Below are 19,978 nucleotides of genomic sequence, written 5' to 3'. Positions count from 1 at the left end.
TCTACCTGGCACCGCCCTATACAAGTGCACATAACGCTTTGCAGTTGTGCACCTACCCTATCTAGTGCTTCCCTCGTGCCGCCGGGGACTAGCTTCCTGACTAACATTCCCGTTTGTTATTTTGTACTGTCGTTGTGTCCAAATCCTGGAGTACAAGCTAACTCTAACCTCCTAAGGGTAAGACCTTCATTGTTTCTTTCCTTATTACTTACACCACTAGTCAGGATAGGTTCTAACTCCTCTTCTATAATTGCAGGGTGATTCCAGTACGTGGTTGTTTAAATCAGGGGACTGGGTTGTTCAGGTACTTTCCCTTCTTGTTGTTACCTACTGGCAGTTGTAATTGCTTCAAGTGATTAACTGTGTTGTTTCTTGCAGCTGGGTACGTGGCAAAGCGTTCTCCCCGCTCTTTTGGGTGATCGGTCCCTCTGTCTGGTACTACTTACAGCAGTGGGTCATATCATCAAAAAGGTCATTTCCCTCATAGAGAGGAGGCTCGGGTGGAGACTCCAACCCGAGCTCTTCAATCAATCATCCAGTCCCGCTGCTCAGGTCTCCTGTCTTGACTACTCCCGTCCGGTGAGTAACAGTTCGGATTGCACTGGGGGGCCTCTCTCCCACCGTGCAGGTCTCCCAATTTTAGCAGGGGCTGTGGTCCAAAACCGCATTGTGTGATATTCAGTTTACATTGATAGGCCTCTCTCCCAATATACAGGTCTCCCAAATATAGCAGGGGTTCTATCGCCAGAATTGCATCTTGTGCCATTCAGATTACAGCGATAGGCCTCTCTCCCACTATACAGGTCTCCCAAATATAGCAGGGACTCCGCTCTTTTTTGAATCATAAGGATTACAATACTGCTTACGAGACTCTAGAACTTAATCAGAACTAGCCCCAAGCACAAACTTAGCTTAACCACCTTAACATACTCCCAGAGAGTAGCCGCCCTTAACCTTTCAGGGAGACCTACACAGACAGCACTGAACTTTGACCTACACCCCTGACAACAGTACGTCCAGCACCAAAACCCCACCAGAAAGCGCTCGGAGGATACACAAACTGACCCACCGGAAGAACAGACGGCACAAAATCTCCCAAGCCTACCAATACAAGAAGAAATACCAGCACTCCCATCACAAGACACAGCAGCCAACCACTAAACCTGCACCTCCACACTGAGCACCAAAATGCCCCGGACCAGAAAGGGACGCCGAGAAAGGGCACAAGACAAGGCCGCACTGGAAACAGGCACACAAATCCATCTTACCACCGAAGCAACAACCTCAAATAGAAGAAACACAACGCAAAAAAACAAAACGACCAGAACAAAACTCCAAAGAGAAAACTCCCTATATCTCACACCATACCTCGCAACAACCCCAGAACCAGGATACCCCAATGAAACAGAGACATCAAGACAGAAAAAGAACATCCCGAGACAACCAGAAAAAAGACGGGAACACCCAAGAAGAAGGTGGCTAGAGTCCGACCCCATCACCCCATACATCACAAGAAGAGAAGGACACCCTCAACACCCGCGCCATACCGGACATAACGATGACGAAGAGCTTATAACCAACAACCCAAACATGAACCTAACTGACCAATTCAACGAAGAAGCCTTCACGGACCTTCACCTAACCAGCACAAACGGAGAAGCAACACCACTGAACAGCCAAGCTTTCTATCTAGCAGACCGCCCCAATGAAGATGCAGCCTCCGCTGATCCTCATACGCCCTCCTACAATGAAGATACAACCTTCGCTGATCCTCATCCACCCCCAATCAACACCAACAATGATGCACCGCAACCAAACAACCACAAACCAAAACAAGGTACAACCAACAAGCAAAACCACACCAATAAGATCCACTGCAACCTCATCAATGCAAGATCAATTTCGAAACATGCCACTGAGATATACGATCTGCTCTGCGACAGAGGGATCGACATCCTATTTGTAACAGAAACCTGGCTAGACGACAATTACAAGATCACCCTCAACAACTGCTTACCTGAATACTTCAAATGCGTCCAATCAAACAGAAAAACCAAGAGGGGGAGGGCTGGCAATCATTCACAAGGAACACCTGGTTATCAAACTGGAAGACCCGCTAATCATCGAGAAATACGAATCCCTAATCATACGTCTAGCAGTAACATCCAAAACAAACTTGAAATTCGTACTAATATATAGACCACCAACCTACGATGCAACCTTCGTAGACTCCTTCACAGAAGCAATCACCGTCCTAGCCAAACACAATCACCTGATAGTCCAACATCTGGTTTGAAGGAGAAAGCACAACCATACACAAATTGCTAACCAGCCAACTAGCAGCAATGAACCTACAACAACTAGTCAAAGGAGCAACCCACTCGGCAGGGCATACACTTGACGCAATCTTTGCTAACAAACTACTCCTCACCACGGCACCCGCAATTCAAATACCCTGGAGCGACTACCTCATCATCCCATTAGTAATCAAAATGACCAGGCTAACAAACAATCAACCAGACAAAACAACGAAAACCATGAGGAGAAATTGGAGAACCATCAAAAACTCCAACCTGCATGAACTCCTGGAGCTAAACAAACCACACCCAACATTAATGGAAGAAGATGACCTGGACAAAAAGGTAACCCTGCTGCATTTCTGGATAATAACTACTATGGACAACATCGCCAAAGAAAAACCCTTCGCTTCTTTTAATAAACGGTCTATGGCAAAATGGTTCACCCCACTACTTTGCACCATGAAAAGAAAAAAACGAAGACTAGAACTTGATTGGAGAAAACAAAACGATGCGGCGAACAAACTGAAATTCCTACAACACAATTGGGCTTACAAAAAGGAAATACAAAAAGCAAAGAGGAAACACTACGACAACTGAATCTTCGAAGCATCAAACACCAAAAAGAGCTCTTCAAAATCATAAACAAAATCAAAAACCCTCCAGGATGTAACAACATACCAACTCCGTCCGCGAAACTCTTCAACGACCTTGCAGACCACTTCGAAAACAAAATCACCAACATCCAACAAACCATTCAAAGCAGACCATCTTATCTGACCACAACCCCAACCTACACCTGGGAGGAACACCCAAACAAACTACGAAGCTTTCCAGAAATATCAGTGGAGACATTCGTCAAACTGGTGAATGAAAGCAACAACTCAGGGTCCTCCGAAGACCCATGCCCACCAGACATATACAAATCAATTCTTAAACAAGGAACGCCCATGGAATATCACAGGAACATCCTCAACCATTCCATCGTAACTGAGAAAGTGCCACAAGCCTTCAAAACTGCATACATCAGGCCACTACTCAAAGATACAGCGGGAAACATAGAGGACCTCTCCAACTGACCTCTCCAACTACAGACCTATCTCCAACATCCCGTATAAAGCCAAGCTGCTAGAAACGTACATATACAAAACGACCCAAGAGTTTATAGAAGAGCACGGCCTACTAGACCAGGCACAAGTTGGCTTCAGACCACTGTTAGGAACGGAATCAGCTCTACTCTCAATATGGGATGATCTAAAAATCAATGCAGACTCAGACAACAGCACTGCCTTGGTACTCCTAGACCTATCGGCAGCATTTGACACAGTCGACCATGACACCCTCATAACGAGATTAGAAGCACTTGGAATAACTGACACCGCCCTACTATGGATCAAATCTTTCCTAACAAGCAGAACGGAAACTGTATGGATGAAACCCTTCAAATCCAGCCCGAGAGATTCCATCTGTGGAGTACCACAAGGATCATCTTTCTCCCTGCTACTATTCAACATCTACCTGTATCTACTTATCAGAATCATCAAAAGCCACGGCCTCACCTGCTACAACTACGCTGACGATACACAAAAAATCTTCAAAATACAAGACAACCCGGAAAGAAACTCAACGCTAGAAAACTGCCTCCGCGATGTATTCTTCTGGATGAACTCCAATTCCCTCAAAATCAACCCAGGCAAAACTGAAATAATGATTGTCACAAAAAATGGAGGAGAAAACCAATTCATCCCTTGGCCAAGGGAACTCGGAAATACCCCAGCAGCCTCGGCGATTGTAAAAAACCTGGGGGTTCTGATGGACAATAATCTCACGCTAGAGCCACAAGTAAACGCTCTCCTCAAGAAATGCTTCTTCCTCCTGCGAGCGGCAAAGAGAATCTTACCGTTCTTATTGTTCGCCAACAAAACGACCACCATCATCACCCTCGTCATGTCCAAAGTAGACTACGCCAATAGCCTATACCTAGGCATGCCTGAACTACTCCTAAAAAAACTACAACGCATTCAAAACGCGGCAGCCAGACTACTTCTGAAACTAACCCGAAGAGAACACACCGCACCAGCGCTGAAAACACTATATTGGCTACCAATAAAACAACAAATAAAATTCAAAACAATGTGCATTACGCACAGAGCAGTACACAACGAAGGCGCGGAGTTCCCAAGAGACAAACTGCGCCTACATCAACCAACAAGAACGCTCAGATCAAGCATGGACATCCGCCTGGAACTGAAGCCCTACAACAAAAGAAAACTTGGAGGATCCTCCTTCTCTCACCAAGCCCCGAAAACCTGGAACGGCCTTCCAAAGTACATAGGTAACACAAGAAACCACCTATTATTCAGGAAATTACTCAAAACCTGGCTCTTCACGTCATAACTAGAAAGACTGGCCACAGGGGCACCGACATTACTAAAAACATCAATGAACGTAGAGCAACCGCGATACGCACCGATCAATCAATGGGAAAAGCTGAGGTAAATATCCCACGGCATACTAAAGGACCAAACGGGAGACAGTCGCAATACGACCAAAGACAGTAAACATAGCAAACTAAGACAGAAAGACTAGAACAAATCATCAAGAGGACCAGGACCTAACTATGACCTTCCCCAACAGCCCTTAGAACAAAACATAGAGAGGGAAAGATAGCACTGCACCACGGGCCAATGCAATGGGTGAGAAACAGAATGTTTCATCACTACACAAGGTCCACCAATACAAACCAGGAAGGACAATGCCCCACCACACAAAACTACAACTAAACAACAGTCCCAAGGATGTTCACCCCTCGGAAATTAAAGAACCATTCAGGACAGAAGGATACGAACGTCTGAATATACACGCTCACCAAGTCGGATCCACTAGGACAACACTTCAACACGACCCCGACCGTGAACCACCCAAAGCCTTAACCGACCAGGGTCACACTAGATCACCTGAGAATAGATATCACCCACCCAGTCCCACACCTGAAGATTAGGTTCAGACGCACCCACCAATCCAAACTATACTCAATAGCATACAGTTGGATCAGCGCAACACCACCAAATCGAGTCGGCCCACGAGGAACCAGAAACATCCGAATCCACAGGTATACAACTCTAACGGAATCATAAGTACCTGAACCAGGATACAGACCCCACTAACCCAACCCTCAATGTTCTGCATACTTAAACCCACGCAAAACCACACAGCCATCTCTCTCCCAGCAATCCGCACGCACTTTACCACACCTCACCAACAGCACATAAAACTTCACCCATAGCACTCGAGGCCTTCATCCGATCCGATACTAGCACCAAAGCCCAGCACTCGGTGCATACCGAGCTGAAGCTGCCAACAGCACACCACTTCTCCCACTCTCCTTCTTCCCTCCTCCCGACTAACCCTACCCCACCCTTCCTGTTTACAGATCCGCCAGAGCGCCTGGGGACCAATTCCGTTGGTGACGGTGCGCTATACAAGTACAGCTAACATAACATAACATAACAATCTGCAATGGAATACCTAGCTCCACTGTATCTAACTTGTGACTGTTAATATATCATATTGATTTTATATCATGTGATTGTATATTCTTTAGCGAAGGAATGGATTGAAATGCAGCAAAAAGCATTGACCTATTTGGAAATGGGTCTGATGTGTGTCTATTAATCATTGTTATCCAAATGTTGTCGGAATAATTTAATACCATCTTAGATGACTTGTTTGTTTTTGTCAGGGCTAGTATTATGCTTACCATTGCCATACACTACACAAGATCTCGGGCTAGAAGGAGGTTGAAGATGAACATCATCATCTTTGAGATGATTCTCAGTAACTGCAAGTCGAGGGGGAATTTGCATTCTCTTTTGTTCTAAAGTGAGGACATTTGGAAAATCATCATTCACAGTATCAATTGTTACCTCTCCTGTAGTGCCAGCTCTATCCAGGGGGATCTGACGTCTCTCCTGTATTGTGTCACTTTTAAGTGAGGATGCAATGGAATATGTAGAGAGGTTTAGGAGCTGGTCACCCAGATTATTAACATTTTGGACTAAAGTATCACAGACGTCCGAAATTTCATGGGCTATATTCCGTGCTCCCTTTCAATCTCCCAAATATGTTGTTTTAGTGCAGGTCTTATTGTAATTGGGGTTGTTAGACCTTCAATGAATTTCTTTGCTTTATTAGTACTTATTCATGGGGACGGCAGTTGATTTCTAGTTTTTTTTACATTCCTAGGTTGCTTCGCATTCGTACTTTTCTTTATTTTCTTCTTGCGTTGGATTGGCTGAAATAGGTAAAATAAGGGAGCACAATCAGTTGCTTCTTCAGGGGGCTGTTGGTCAAGGACAGAACTAGTTAAGTCAGTTATTGTACATACTGATCGGTCATTTTTCGGACTGTCCAAAATTCTAATCTCTACATGTTCCATTCCCTCAACCACACCATCTGGAACTGAGCCCACCCCAATAACCAACCTCGAGGATGGTAACTCCATTGGTTGTTTGGTCATATTTATGGGGCTAGTGTATTTATCCTCCGTATTACAGGATTTATCTCTTTGAAATTACAATTTGCGTTTCCCCAATAGTAATGGTGCCCACCCTTGCGGTACCAGGCCGCAGATCTACAGAACAGATCTCATCAGACGAATTTACAGTAGCTACCCTTGGTGAATCCACGAAGATTGCACTGTGTTGACTTGGCAATTTAGTTACTTGATTAACATTACTAAACATCTCATCTCTCGAATTTACAGTCAATGACCCAGGAGAATTCGACAAAACAATATCATGTTCAACTGATAGTCTAATAACTTGTGAGTATAACACAGGATTTTCGCCTGCTCAGTAGCACGTACAATCACATCCCCTAGAGATGTGGAACGACAGGGTAATTTTCCCGATCCAAGGTAGTGTCCAACTTAACAGAATGAATCGGGGGTTGCGTTGAACACGCAAGTAAAACGCTCTCAGTTAGTTGGAAGCCCTCCTTCTCAGCTACCAGTCGAGGTGGAGAGAAGTCTGTTCCGGCCCTGCTCGTGCCTCCGAGCGGGCAGATTCTAAAGTTTGAGTAGCCGTGACTATAGGAATCATAATATGATCCTTCTGGGCATGATAGAAATGCCTGATGTCATGCACTAACACTTTTAAGCATTTCGATTTTGCTTGCCTCCGAGTGCGGGCTGCCTTTGATAGCTCAAGAGGGACTAGCGGGGTATTAATGTATTCAGTCAAGTCAGCCGCTCTTTCCGGCATATTAGAAGTTAGAGAGTAAAGTTCCGTAAATGTACTATTTGGGGCTAGATAATCAAAGAGATAGGAGTTGAGCACCTCTGCCCGCTGACCCGCTGATCAGCGGAACAGCACACACAGAAGCACTTCCACGAATGTGCGCGTGCGATGCACGTGCGTGCTCCTGATTATATGGTTACACTGGGGGGAAAGGGACGTGGCTTGGCACACTATAAACAGAAGGGGGGAAAGAAAGAATTATATTAGCGTTGTTGATAGTCCTCCACTTCACAATCCACGTAAAAAAGTCTGAATGATTCTTATGCTTCGTACCGCTTCCACAGTTCAAAGTGTTTTTCCTCTCCACTGCTTTCAGAGCTGACAACGCGGTCCCAAAGAAGCTGTGAGGTATAGACGACCAAGAGGTAATGCCAGAGCAACAGCACTCACAGAAGCACTCCCACAAATTAGTTAACCCAATTTGATTGGGTAACTGGGAGTGTTCAGACTTAGGGGAGATTGTTAAAGGAGTTGGTATTTTACCCTTGGGTTTAGGACCTGGATATAAGGCTGAATCATAACAATGAAAAAGTTGTGATATTAGCTCCCTGATCCCTCATTATACCATTTCCATGTTTGTAAAAAGTGTCTTCATGTTCTATACTTTGGGTAGTTCTGGGAGAGGGAACCGCACAGTGACAGCATGCCATTAGATATTTAGGCATTTGGGGCATCTCCTTCTCAAAAGAGGATGACTACTGCGTCTCTCCTAACAGAGTCACAACTTCCCACTGGCAGCCGTCTCCCCCCATGTGATCCTCCCTCACAATATCACCCGAGGGTCAGGATCAGGTAGTGGCACCATGGGAGGAGACTTTAGGCTGTAGTTTAGTGATGACTGCAGGATTCAACTTTAAAAGTTAGATTCTCTTCCTCAGACTTTAGAAAATGTAAAGAAAAGAAACAAAAAGGTTGCAGTAGTTCTCATAGGTGTGGGGCAGGGATTGTTTAAAGTTTATTGCGAGTTGTCTATTAAAGCAGACATTTTAACGATGAACGCAGACACAGCTGAAATCTTCAATGCATAAAAGATATTGAACTAAAAGGGAAAGTTATATATTTCATGTATTTCTACTCTAAGGATAAGGCGTCTCCAAGTCTTTTTCTGACCTAAACACCTTACCAGCAACTTTCAATTTGAAACAAATGGGGTCGAAATAATTCTGTGATGCATGAATTCTCTACTGCCACCTGTTGCAAGGTTCCCCACATAACTTGGAGAAAGACACCATTGCAGGAAGCGCCTTTGGACGATTCAGCTCACACAAGTCTTCTCATGTGTTTACTCACTGAATACCTCCCATTGTGAGAGCGAAATACAGTATTTCAGAGCGCACATTACCAAAGCACGAACGTACAGGAAAATGTGCAATCGGGGGCGACATGAACAATAAATGCACAGTCCAATGCAGACACACACCCACAATGAATTCCTTGCAAGCCACTTTTATGCAGATAAAAGAAAGGCAGAATTAATACAACCATACATGAACCACGATAGCTGTGCACCTCCAAATCCTCTCCATGGGCCACATGCGGCTGTGACCCTGCTTGTTTCCTTAATAAATCGTCTCTCAGGGAAGGGAGCAATGCATCCCCAACATGAGGAAGGGTCACAGCTGCAGAGGTGCTGAGGTCTGAAAGGGGTAACTATTTTCTTTACTGTTTCCACATCAGCTGGTCAGTCCTTCTGCAAGTCTGCTGGAACCACATCTGCAGCGATGATTGGAACCACTGGCTAGCTGTCTGGAGTGCATGCAATGGGATCAATAGTGGATGCAAGTGGACCCAGTGATTCTGCATATGCCTTGTGTGATTATTTCAGAAAAAGTGTAATAAGTGTACATGCATACAAGTAAGACCAACTTCATCCTCATCTTTCTGCCGTTCAAACAGTAACACGTCCGAAAGAGGATGTGCTACTGGAAGGATTCAACCTGCAGCTGTCAGACTCCAGCAACTCCCTTAGCAGCCTTGTCAACAGCAGCCTCTCCTTCCAAAACCACATAGCCAAGAAAGCCCAAACAGCCTGGACTACGCAGCAGCAGACTCCGCGCATGACTTTCATATGAAGGTTCAAGCTCTTGTGATCTCCCCCATTAATGGGGTAAACACACTCCAAACCAGGCTACTAGCCTCATGTCTCCCCCCGCACCTCCCAAGTCTGTCCACCACACAGCAGTCTTCCACTTTACAGGCCCCTGCAAATACCACCACATCTCTCACTCCTTGCACGCGCTTCACAAACTCCCATATCCTTCACGGATCTTATTCAACAAGTGCATGCATCATAAGTCTTGAAAGGCCCACTAGCACGCCTTGCAGCTAAACTCCCCAATATTGGAGGCTCTTGTGCCTCCCGCAGCAAATCCATCAAAAGGTTGAAGACGAAGCTAGCCCACAAAGATAAAACTCGCAAACAGGCATTCTCGATGATTCTCCTTCCATGCCCCTACACTTTGGAACTAGCTACAGCTGCAGGCTTGGAGGGCCCCACCTTCCTCCAGTTCTGCAAAACACGGAAAACGTGCTTCTTCCATCAACACCTCCCGCATGACTAAATCACCTTTTTGCCAACATTACTGAACTACTGTCCAAAAACGCCACGCCCAATGCTGGCTACCATGGTTTGTAAAGCGCTCAGCTTCTCTCAACTTAGGTTTGCACAATCAAATAAAAATAAAAGAAACACTCCTCTCCCCCTTAAGGGTTGCATGGGTGTGACGTTCACACCCTAACACTAACCTTTTCTGGCCAGGAAACCCCAGGAGTGGTGGAATTGGGATTGTACCCCTACTTTGGCTCTAAACGCTTTCTCCTCAATGTGTGCTGTTAAACTACATTTTTATTGAGAGGGTGCTGAATCTAAACGTGTGCAGGGGAACTTTAAGATTTTTAAACCCGCAACTACATGTGACTTGAAAGCTTTAGGGTATTTGCCCAGTTGGAGAAGGTTTGTTCATGTTAAGGTACCTGCTTTATAATTAATTATACGGCAGGGTGTGCATAACAGTGGCTGCTACATCCAAGGCAACAGGTAGATAAAACGTTCTGCTGTTAAGAGACTTGGGGTCCTTCTTTGGGGATCCCATCAGGTGTGTGTCTGCTTTTAAGGGAGGAGGGCCACGAAAGACACTTTAATCCTAATGTGTGGAATACCATTGGCCTCAGGTTTAAGCAGGAAACTGACCAAGAGGATGACAACTGGATATTACATGGGTTTTCCCCCCTGGCAGTCTAAGAACTCTCAGATGAATGAACTAAAAGAAAAAGACTTCAAGACAACATAACGTTCAAAGGTTAGGTATGCCATTTATAAATGGGGAGATCAAGTGAACAGCAAGATAATTTTAATATTAGAGTGATTTCTTAATGAACGCTTAGATAATAAGGCTTATGTTTTTATTATTAATGCAGGGACAGTTGCTATATTATGCATCTAATTGTGACTTGTGGGCTTATATCGATTTATTTAATATTGATGTTTAACCATTGTATTTTGTTTCTGAATCGATGAGACTTCACTAACTTGGTGCAGAACAGATAAAGTTGGTACCCAATCATATTTACCTGGGTGCTCAAATTACTAATAAGGCTAAGCATGATGCTAGCTGGGAGATAACAATTGCCAAAGCAATTGCCCTTATGACTGCTATTAAATGTTTTTTACATGGTACAGCAGAAAACATCCTAAAAGGAGTTATTTTATACAATACACAAAGCTTTGTCCCTGCTATTTTTTATGGGCATTAAGCTAGATTGGGTAGACACACTATATAAATTGGTGGGTAAAATCTGGAGATCTGCTCTACCGCTTCCATAATGTAGCTCAATACAGGCAATTATGTCAGAGCTGGGACTTACTTCGCTTTCTATGTGCTTGGCCAGAAATGTGGTTTGCTATATTTGAAAACGTATACAATTACTGATTGTCCTTTATTGAAGAGTACTGGCTCGGATAGTAAACAAGGAAGGAGCACAGAAATAAATGAGCTTGCTGATAAATAATACATTTTTTGACATACATTAGGTGCCTGATGTGGGTTTGGATTTTGCCATCTTAAGAAGCCAATTTATTAAGAAAGCTAAAGAGTTGGATTGGATATGTAATTAAGATCCTCATATAAGGATATTAAAATCCTTTAAATATCAGAAATTATGGCATACAGATTCTTACATCCGCAACCTTTTAAGTTGATGTTACCTGTGGCTAAACTTCAAAAAACATTTATGCTTACAAGATTCAGTTTGGCACCTGGTCTGGATGTTCTTGGTTCGAGATTGGTTCGAAGAAGAGACCCTACACATAGTCACTTTTCCATTTCAGTGGTGTCGATCAGTGACCGAAGGTGGTGGCGAGAGGCAGTGTGTGATTGGAGGGACAGAGGGAGCTGTGCCGGCAGCTAGGAGATGTTTGAGGGGAGGGAAGAGGAGTACAGTCGAAGGAAAATGGTGGCAACAGCATGGTTGAGTGGATTTGGGAGCATGAGTTGCCAGGAGATACCATGAGGGAAGGCACGACTTCCTGATCGGTATCAGCCCATAATTCTGCAGCAAACAATGCTGAATTTCGGATGATCCATTTCCCTGCATATGTGGGGTTGTGTAAAGTTAATAATAAATGTGTAGGGGTATGGGAGTTGCAGGGGATTCCTCCCCCCGCATATATATGCAGTGAAATAAGGTGAAAGAGAAACACACACAAAGAAAAACAGTATTTTGGGATTCAATATTTTATTTTTGAAAATAGCAGAGATCTTTCCGATTCACATGATTCGCTGGGATGGCACCTGACGTCACCACCAAGGTGCTAAATACAAAACAGGAGCCAAGTTGAGAGAAGAAAACATGGGTTAAGAAGGATCCCAAATCATATAGCCAAAGTTTGTTTAGTTATTTTTTATCAGCAGCACGTGGAGCAGAGAAACGTAGATAAAGAAAGCGCCAACTGAAGACTGTAGTTGGAATCAAGGATTGTTCTTCCTATGCTTTGCAAATATCTTTGTTAGTGCCAGAGGGCTGTCCCTTCCGTTGTTCCCTGTCCATTTGCACGTCAAACATGCTATAAGAAAAGGCTAGCGATACTCCAAGCAGGGGCACTCAATTCATTTTACAGAAACATGCTTGTATGGCCCTTGGGGAATGGTCATGTGTAATGGTAGGTTGTGCAATTATCACAGCTTTTGGCAGTAAAGAGAGCGGACTGAAATTCAAGCCGGAGAATGGTGGTTACAATCAAATCGAGTTACATTGATCTGAATCGAATTAATCAAAGAGCACTTTAATTGAGCGTCACCAACTGGGATCATGAGCCCAAGTATGGCACCCAAAGGAATGTGTTAATTGCCTGCCTTACTTGGCAGTGACGACCGATTGGTGTTATTACTCTTACCCACAGAATAGCTGGCTCCCAGCACTGGCTCTACAAAGCCAGGAACATTTTTCTCCAAATCCACAACTGCAATGTCGAAGGGAGATGCCTCCTTTGTAGCAAACACCACTGTTCCTCTGATGGCGCAAAACCTACTGAAAATAAGCAAACGGATTAACATGTTGAAATTGGTAGGTAATAGTTTATTTCGGCGTATGCCATTTACAAAAAAAACTTTCAATACAATTTGAACATAATTAAAACACATTCAAACATTTAATATTAAAATTATATTACTTAAATATGCTAAGTGCTCCTTGATACCATCTCACTGGTAAAAATAGATTATAAATTCCTTTCCAAACGTTTTAAGAAGGCAATATATGTGCTTGCATAAGTCAGTTACAAAATGGGCATAAATACATGACAATACAAAAAACATTACCACCGAAATAGATCTTATATTATTACATATAAAATGCCTTCTCGAACACTGCCTTCTTAAATCTAATAGATTTGTGCAAATGAGCAGAAAATTAGGCAAATCCTCAATAGCACCGGTATCACAAGTACAATACTTAAGTCTTGAATTGCCACGACTTCCAACCCCTTAGTGGTCAAACATTTAATCTTACCATAGCCAGAACACGTCTGAGCAGGTAACCGAATAGAGTCCAGTGAGACATGTTCATAGTTTGTGCCAGATGCCACCATTAAATGTCTCAGTGAGCATAAATGCATCATACTGCTCATGGCTTAGTTGAATTATAGCTTTCTTGCTTCCGTTTTCCGTGCCCCCCCCCCTCCTGAGTTGTTTGGTATCTATGCCCTACTATCTGCATAGCGAGGAGCATTTCTTATGCCATGGAGAAATGTCAGAAGAGGCATTTAACGCTAATTCTTCCATTACATTTCCAAAATTTTGATTTTCAGAAGGTTTTGAATGTAATTTCCGTAAATATTCCAACAATCTAAATTTGGCACATACCCCAATATCTGATACCCCAACTTCAAGGTTTAGGGCTAGACCAGAGGCACTTGGGCCCAAGCCTGTCAGCCTCCTCAAATAGATATTGAAATTAGCAGTGATTGCTTCCATGCACAACTTCACGTTGTTCACTACAGGGCAAATAATACTCCCAATGCGATTTATTTTGTTTCACATTTGTAAGCAAAAATGTTCCATAGAATTTCAAAATGAATTGTTGCATTACATATTCCTTCTAAAATTGCATTGGGCATTTGTTAAACACTATTTTAAATGTTCTAGTCCACAGCCCTTGTCTTTGGAAGGGTGGTATTTCATTTAAGTGAGGGAGGAAAAGCTGGTTTCCATATGAGAAAGGTTAAAGACATATACATATATATATATATATACATACACGTCACGCCAGCTTTATTTCGGCCAAAGCAGGCCATAAAAGCAATCCCAAACAATCAAAACAATTACACAAGATAGTGTGAAAAAAATGAGTTAAAATACATAAACTTAAAATTACAGAGTGGGCCCTGCAAATATAAAACTAATACAAAAGAAACAATTAATTATTTCATACTAATTACCATACACCACCTGCTACTCCAATAAATTACCAGGTAGTGTGCAAAATATGCAATAGTTTGTGTGCAAGGGAAGGATAGCGTACTTCTGACTCCTCTGGACAGATGATGGACCAAATACAAAAAATTCATCAGCCACTAAACAAGTAAAAAGCCCTAATGCCACTACCCGGAGTGTATATAGTTCTATCCAAAACAGCTTCCAGAGTGCAAATGTGTAACCTAATGCATAAGTCACCATTATTAACATACCGCAGGGAATACAAAAACCTTACAGAAGCAGTGGAACAATAAGACATTTAATTTACACTGGGGTGAATCATATAAAATACGAATGCATACAGAGCTCAACAGCACAATTTCAAATAACTTTTGCTCAACAGTTACAATTAAGGATATAATATAAAATGCCATTGCATACATAACTCATGAATATATACATATGTTCTTATAAGAGCATGCCCCAGATGTTCCCTACCAACGTTGGATTGCCACCACTACTAGATACTGGCCTTAAGACTTCTCCATGCATAGAGCACATCATTCCCCAGACAATGGGCCTCATTACACGTTGTGCGGTAAAAATTGTCAATTACCGGCATGGCGCAATTAGCGTGTCCGCCCTCGCAAGAGGCGCCAATTGCGTGTCATTACGAGTTCGCGGGCATGAGCATAGCGCCATGCCGTTAATGACCTTACCGCCATGCCGAAAAAGTCCCCAAAAAGTCCCTTAACGACATCGTCGAAAGCGCTGATAGCACTTCCGACCTGCTGCCACATGCAAAGAGCGGTCATCGCCATTAGCGGTCACCGCTAATAGCGGTGACCGTTATTTTGCGGAACCGGAAATAGCGTCATCGCACAGGAACCGGAAAGAGCATGGCGGCCATCTTTAAAAACACAATCCATTGCCATCCTCCTTATCCAGGACACCTTACCAGGAAACCCGGACAAAACTCCTTCCAGGACAGCCTAAAGATGCCCAAGGCCGTGAAAAAATCTACAGAGCGGCAACGCAAGGAGAAATTCTGCAAGGAGGAGCTTGTAATGCTGACTGAGACACTGGCGGCAAATGCACAGGTGGTCTTCTGCAACGACATGCGGCGGGAGGCCGCTCTGAAGAAGAAGGCCATCTGGGCAGAGGTAGCCACCAAGGTCAGCGCGGTAGGCACCACCACCCGCACAGTTAAAGACTGCCGCAAGAGGTGGGACGACCTCCGGCTACGTGTGAGGAACATCCTGGCCGTAAACCGCAACCTGGCTACAGGCACAGGAGGAGGCTGCGAATCGCCTATTAAGCTCCGTGAGTGGGAGGAGACCTGTGCATCCACAATCGGAGTGGAATGCATAGAGGGAGTAGGAGAAATGGAGCATGGCGTGCCCACTTCGTCCGATGGAGGTGAGTGCATGCATCCAACAATGCACAGTGAAGTGTGATGGGCCCCCCAATCATGTGTCCATATGAATGTCGTGGATCCAGCCACCAACAGACATGCATGCATCACCACCACAAATCCGTTCAACCCAGATCCATTTATGCATGACCCACCCAACATCCCCATTACCTGCATCCACACTAAAGAGCCCCAAATGCATAGAACGTCATGACGTAATCATTCAGCATAAGGCAGGTCGACCCATGAATGATGAATATCCCCATTTCTCACCCCTACAGGATCACACACAGAAACTGATGAGCCACGCACTGCGACACCTGCTCCAACATCCAGCAAAAAAGCCAGGAGGGATGCCACAGGGGACACCGCCACATCCTCAATGGGAACCAGGAGGAGTGACCATGACCAGAGGGACAAAGGCAGCAGGGGCACCAGTTCAACACAGCCAGAGGCCATGCGTCGCGGCACCCACGGGAGTGTGTCTCCCAGCAAGTGAAGGCAGCATTGAGGGAATGCATTCTGCTGCCACAAGTTCAACGGGTGAGGCAGCAGCCACTGCCCCACTTTCGGATGAGGAGAGTCACCCACCCCCATCCTTGAAGGGTCATGGAGCCCCCAGGTATTCTCACCTGAGGCCAGTGCCATGGAACAAGGCGCATCAGCCATCCCACCAGCACCCACCATGCAACATGACCTCATAGCCATCATTCAGAGGCAGACGGAGATCACTGGCCTAGTAGGGCAGCATGTGGCTGAGGTAGGCAGTTTGAGGGAGGACCTCTGTATTTTTGCACAGCAGACAAGGGAGGGCATGGAGGCATGCACCAACAGGATCTGCACCGAAATGGGCCAACTCAGGCAGGCCATGCACCGTATAGCAGACGCAATTGAGCGCTGATGCCCACTCACAACCCAGGATGAACCAGCCACCTCCTCCTCTAGGAGTTCCCGGCAAACTAGCCCCCTACGCCGGTCTCTGTGCAACCTGAGGCGCACCACATCACAACCACCAAATGGCGGGGCAGGAACTGACAATTAGGGCAAGGACTAGGTGCAACATGTTGAGAAGGACACGCTCACACCATGAGGGTCACATGGGAGTGTTGTGGGGGTACGGGGGTAGGGGTGTTTTTGGGAGTGTTGTGGGGGAGGGGGGCAGGGGTGTTTTCACAGTTGGGGCCATGCACTTATTGTTGTCTTTTGTTCACAATACACTGTTTAAAACTTTACACTGGCTTAGTATTCATCATTGTGTGTGTGTACTGTATTGGGGAGATGATTCTTTGTGGGACTGACCACATCTATCAGGGCAGTAATACCCATCTTTATGCATAATGGTCATACCTTGGATGTCATGGAATCTGATACATCAGATGCTGACGCACATCGTGTCCCTCCTGGACATTGCCACTTGCATGTCCCTGCGGGCCTTTTCGGCCATCCTCATCACCATCTACATCATCCTCATCTTGCGCTTGCATGTCAGGTGGCATAGGCACATTCCGTCTGATGTAAATTTAGTCCCGCATCACACATGCCATGGTTGTCTTCGGCACTTTGTCATGGCCGTACAGGAGGGCTTAGCCCGGCACGCTTAGGGACCGGTGCTGTGTGTTGTAGAGGCCAGATGCCTGGTCCATCACAGCGCTGGTACAGCTATGTGCAATTTTCTTGTCCTCATCCTGCTGGTTCTGTGGTATTTCTGGGTGCCCTGCTGGTGCTTGCTGCGCTTGTCTTGCCCTACTCCTACTCGTACTCCTCCTGCGTCTCCTCTGTGCTGCCTGTTGTTGATGCTGCCGCACTGCAATCATATCCTCCAGCCCATGTAATGCGGGCAGTATTGGAAGCATTTTTGTGTGGGAAGGGGTGTGGTAAGGGGTGTGGTGTGCCCTTTTGTGCTGCCACAGTCTCCATCGCCTACACCTGTGCTGGATGTGTCCACCTGTGGCAGGTGGACACACTGCTCAGGTCTCTTAACGGGTGGTTCGCGATGCCGGTATTAGCGCCATGCCGGTAGGGGGTTTTGGTGTCTTTTCCATGCCGCTATTGCCATGTCCGCCTACCTTGTGATGGGATGCTATTATCGCCATGCCGCTATTTCCGGCCTGGGGGTCGCGCACCCACGGACTTGCCGCTATTAGTGCCACTGTACTTAACGATGGCGCTAATAGCGGCAAGTCCGGGTCGTAATTGGATAGGAAATTTAGCGTTACCGGTATTCAATTACCCGTAACGTTATTCCCTTACCGCCGTCTGTGTAATGAGGCCCAATGTGTTGCTAGTGGGTCTTTAGCAGCACTACAAACTAACAACGCTTCTCTGGACGTTCGGATTCCACGTTGTCTGAACAAAGGTCTCAGGTACTTTCTTCTTATATTCAAATACTTTGCGCAAATAAGGACAAAATTAGCAATGCATTCAATTACCTCCACGCAAAATGGGAAATTGGCTGAGACGGCTTAATTCCACTTGTTCCTCACACTTGCCAGTGGTAAGATTCCCATACACAGTTTCGTACATAAAACTCTCATTTGCTTGGGGTACATACGGTCCAGGTACTGGTCATCCCCAAAATGCTCATTTAGGAGCCAATACCTTGTAGAGTTTGTATATTGCGCAATCTTAACCAATACATTTGCTTCCCATTTGACGGTGTACGCGGCTTTAATCTTTGCTTTAATGCAGTTGGGACTACTTGCTTGATTTAGCTAATGATCGTCCCAGCCCATAGCAGAGAGTTCTATTTTGTCCCAGATATATATAGATAGTCATTACAATATCCATTGTGCTCATTTTATAACAAAGTGCATGCCATTGCTGGCTCGAAGAGCTGTCATCTTTTCATTTGCTGGTTCCTTAGTAAATCACAGGCTCTGCAACAGATGTCTGGGGTGATTGGTAAAGAGATCGAGATTTTCAGTGGAATATTGACTCATCGAAGAAGGAGGTTTATATTGAGAGCGAAATGGAAGGTGAGGGTAACTGATATTTGGCTTTTCGGGCACAGGTAAGAGAGGGAGCAAGAGAGACGGTGTGAGGGAGAAAGAGCAAGAAAGAGCAACAGAGAGCGTGAGAGAGAATAGAGAGCATGAAACAGAGCAATACATAGCAAGAGCAAGCAAGAGAACAAGAGCGAGTGATAGAGAACAAGACAGCGCACAAGAGAGCAGACAACAGAGCAGCAAGAGGACAAGCCACCAAGAGAGCTAGGCAGAGGACAAGCGACCAAGAGAGCTAGCCAGAAGGCAACCGACCAAGAGAGCTAGCCAGAGGACCAGTGACCGAGCCAGAGGGCAAGCGAGCACACCAGAGGGCAAGTGAGTGAGCGAGCTAGAGGGCAAATGAGCACATGAGTCAGAGGGCAAGTGAACACACAAGCCAGAGTACAAGCGAGCGAGCTAGAGGGCAAGTGATGGAGCAAGCGTGGCAGAGGTAAAGCAACCGAGCAAGGCATAGGGCAGAGGGCAAGCAACTGAGCGAGCAAGAGGTCAAGCAACTGAGCCAGAGGGCAAGTGTTATAGCTAACAAGCCAGAGGGAAAGCATCCTAGCGAGCGAACCAGAGGGCAAGCAACTGATCGAGCAAGAGGGCAAGTGACTGAGCCAGAGGGCAAATGTTCTAGCTAACAAGCCAGAGGACAAGCGTCCCAGCGACCGAGACAGAGGGCAAGCGTCCTAGCGAGCAATCCTCAGTGCAAGCGATCGAGTGAGCCAGAGGGCAAAAGATTGAGCAAGCAACTGAGCAGGAGAGCCAATGAAAACGAGAGCACACATGAGAGTGAGCAAACAATCAAGACAGTGAGCAAAGGACCAAGAAAGCGAGCAAAGGACCAAGAGAGCGAGCAAAGGACCAAGAGAGTTTGCAAAGGACCAAGAGAGCGAGCAAAGGACCAAGAGAGCGAGCAAAGGACCAAGAGAGCGAGCAAAGGACCAAGAGAGCGAGCAAAGGACCAAGAGAGTTTGCAAAGGACCAAGAGAGCGAGCAAAGGACCAAGAGAGCGAGCAAAGGACCAAGAGAGCGAGCAAAGGGCCAAGAGAGTGAGCGATCATCCAAA

At 45.4% G+C, this 19,978-nt stretch overlaps 1 protein-coding gene across 3 annotated transcripts in view; it reads right to left on the bottom strand.

Annotated features, from left to right (window-relative positions):
- TYSND1 (trypsin like peroxisomal matrix peptidase 1) overlaps window positions 1–19,978 on the bottom strand; it is a 339,687-nt gene that overhangs the window by 58,583 nt on the left and 261,126 nt on the right. For 2 of the 3 annotated variants that reach the window (XM_069610514.1, XM_069610512.1), the window contains exon 3: window positions 12,990–13,123. In XM_069610514.1, the coding sequence (XP_069466615.1) occupies window positions 12,990–13,123 (134 nt within the window). The remainder of the gene's footprint in view (window positions 1–12,989; window positions 13,124–19,978) is intronic. The other variant, XM_069610513.1, reaches the window with a different exon arrangement.

The sequence above is a fragment of the Ambystoma mexicanum genome, chromosome 8 (assembly GCF_040938575.1).
Source record: "Ambystoma mexicanum isolate Mex_15411 chromosome 8, UKY_AmexF1_1, whole genome shotgun sequence".
NCBI classification, from domain to species: Eukaryota; Metazoa; Chordata; class Amphibia; order Caudata; family Ambystomatidae; genus Ambystoma; species Ambystoma mexicanum.
The sequence above is the reverse complement of the archived record's forward strand: the minus strand, read 5'-3'. Positions and strand labels throughout refer to the sequence as shown.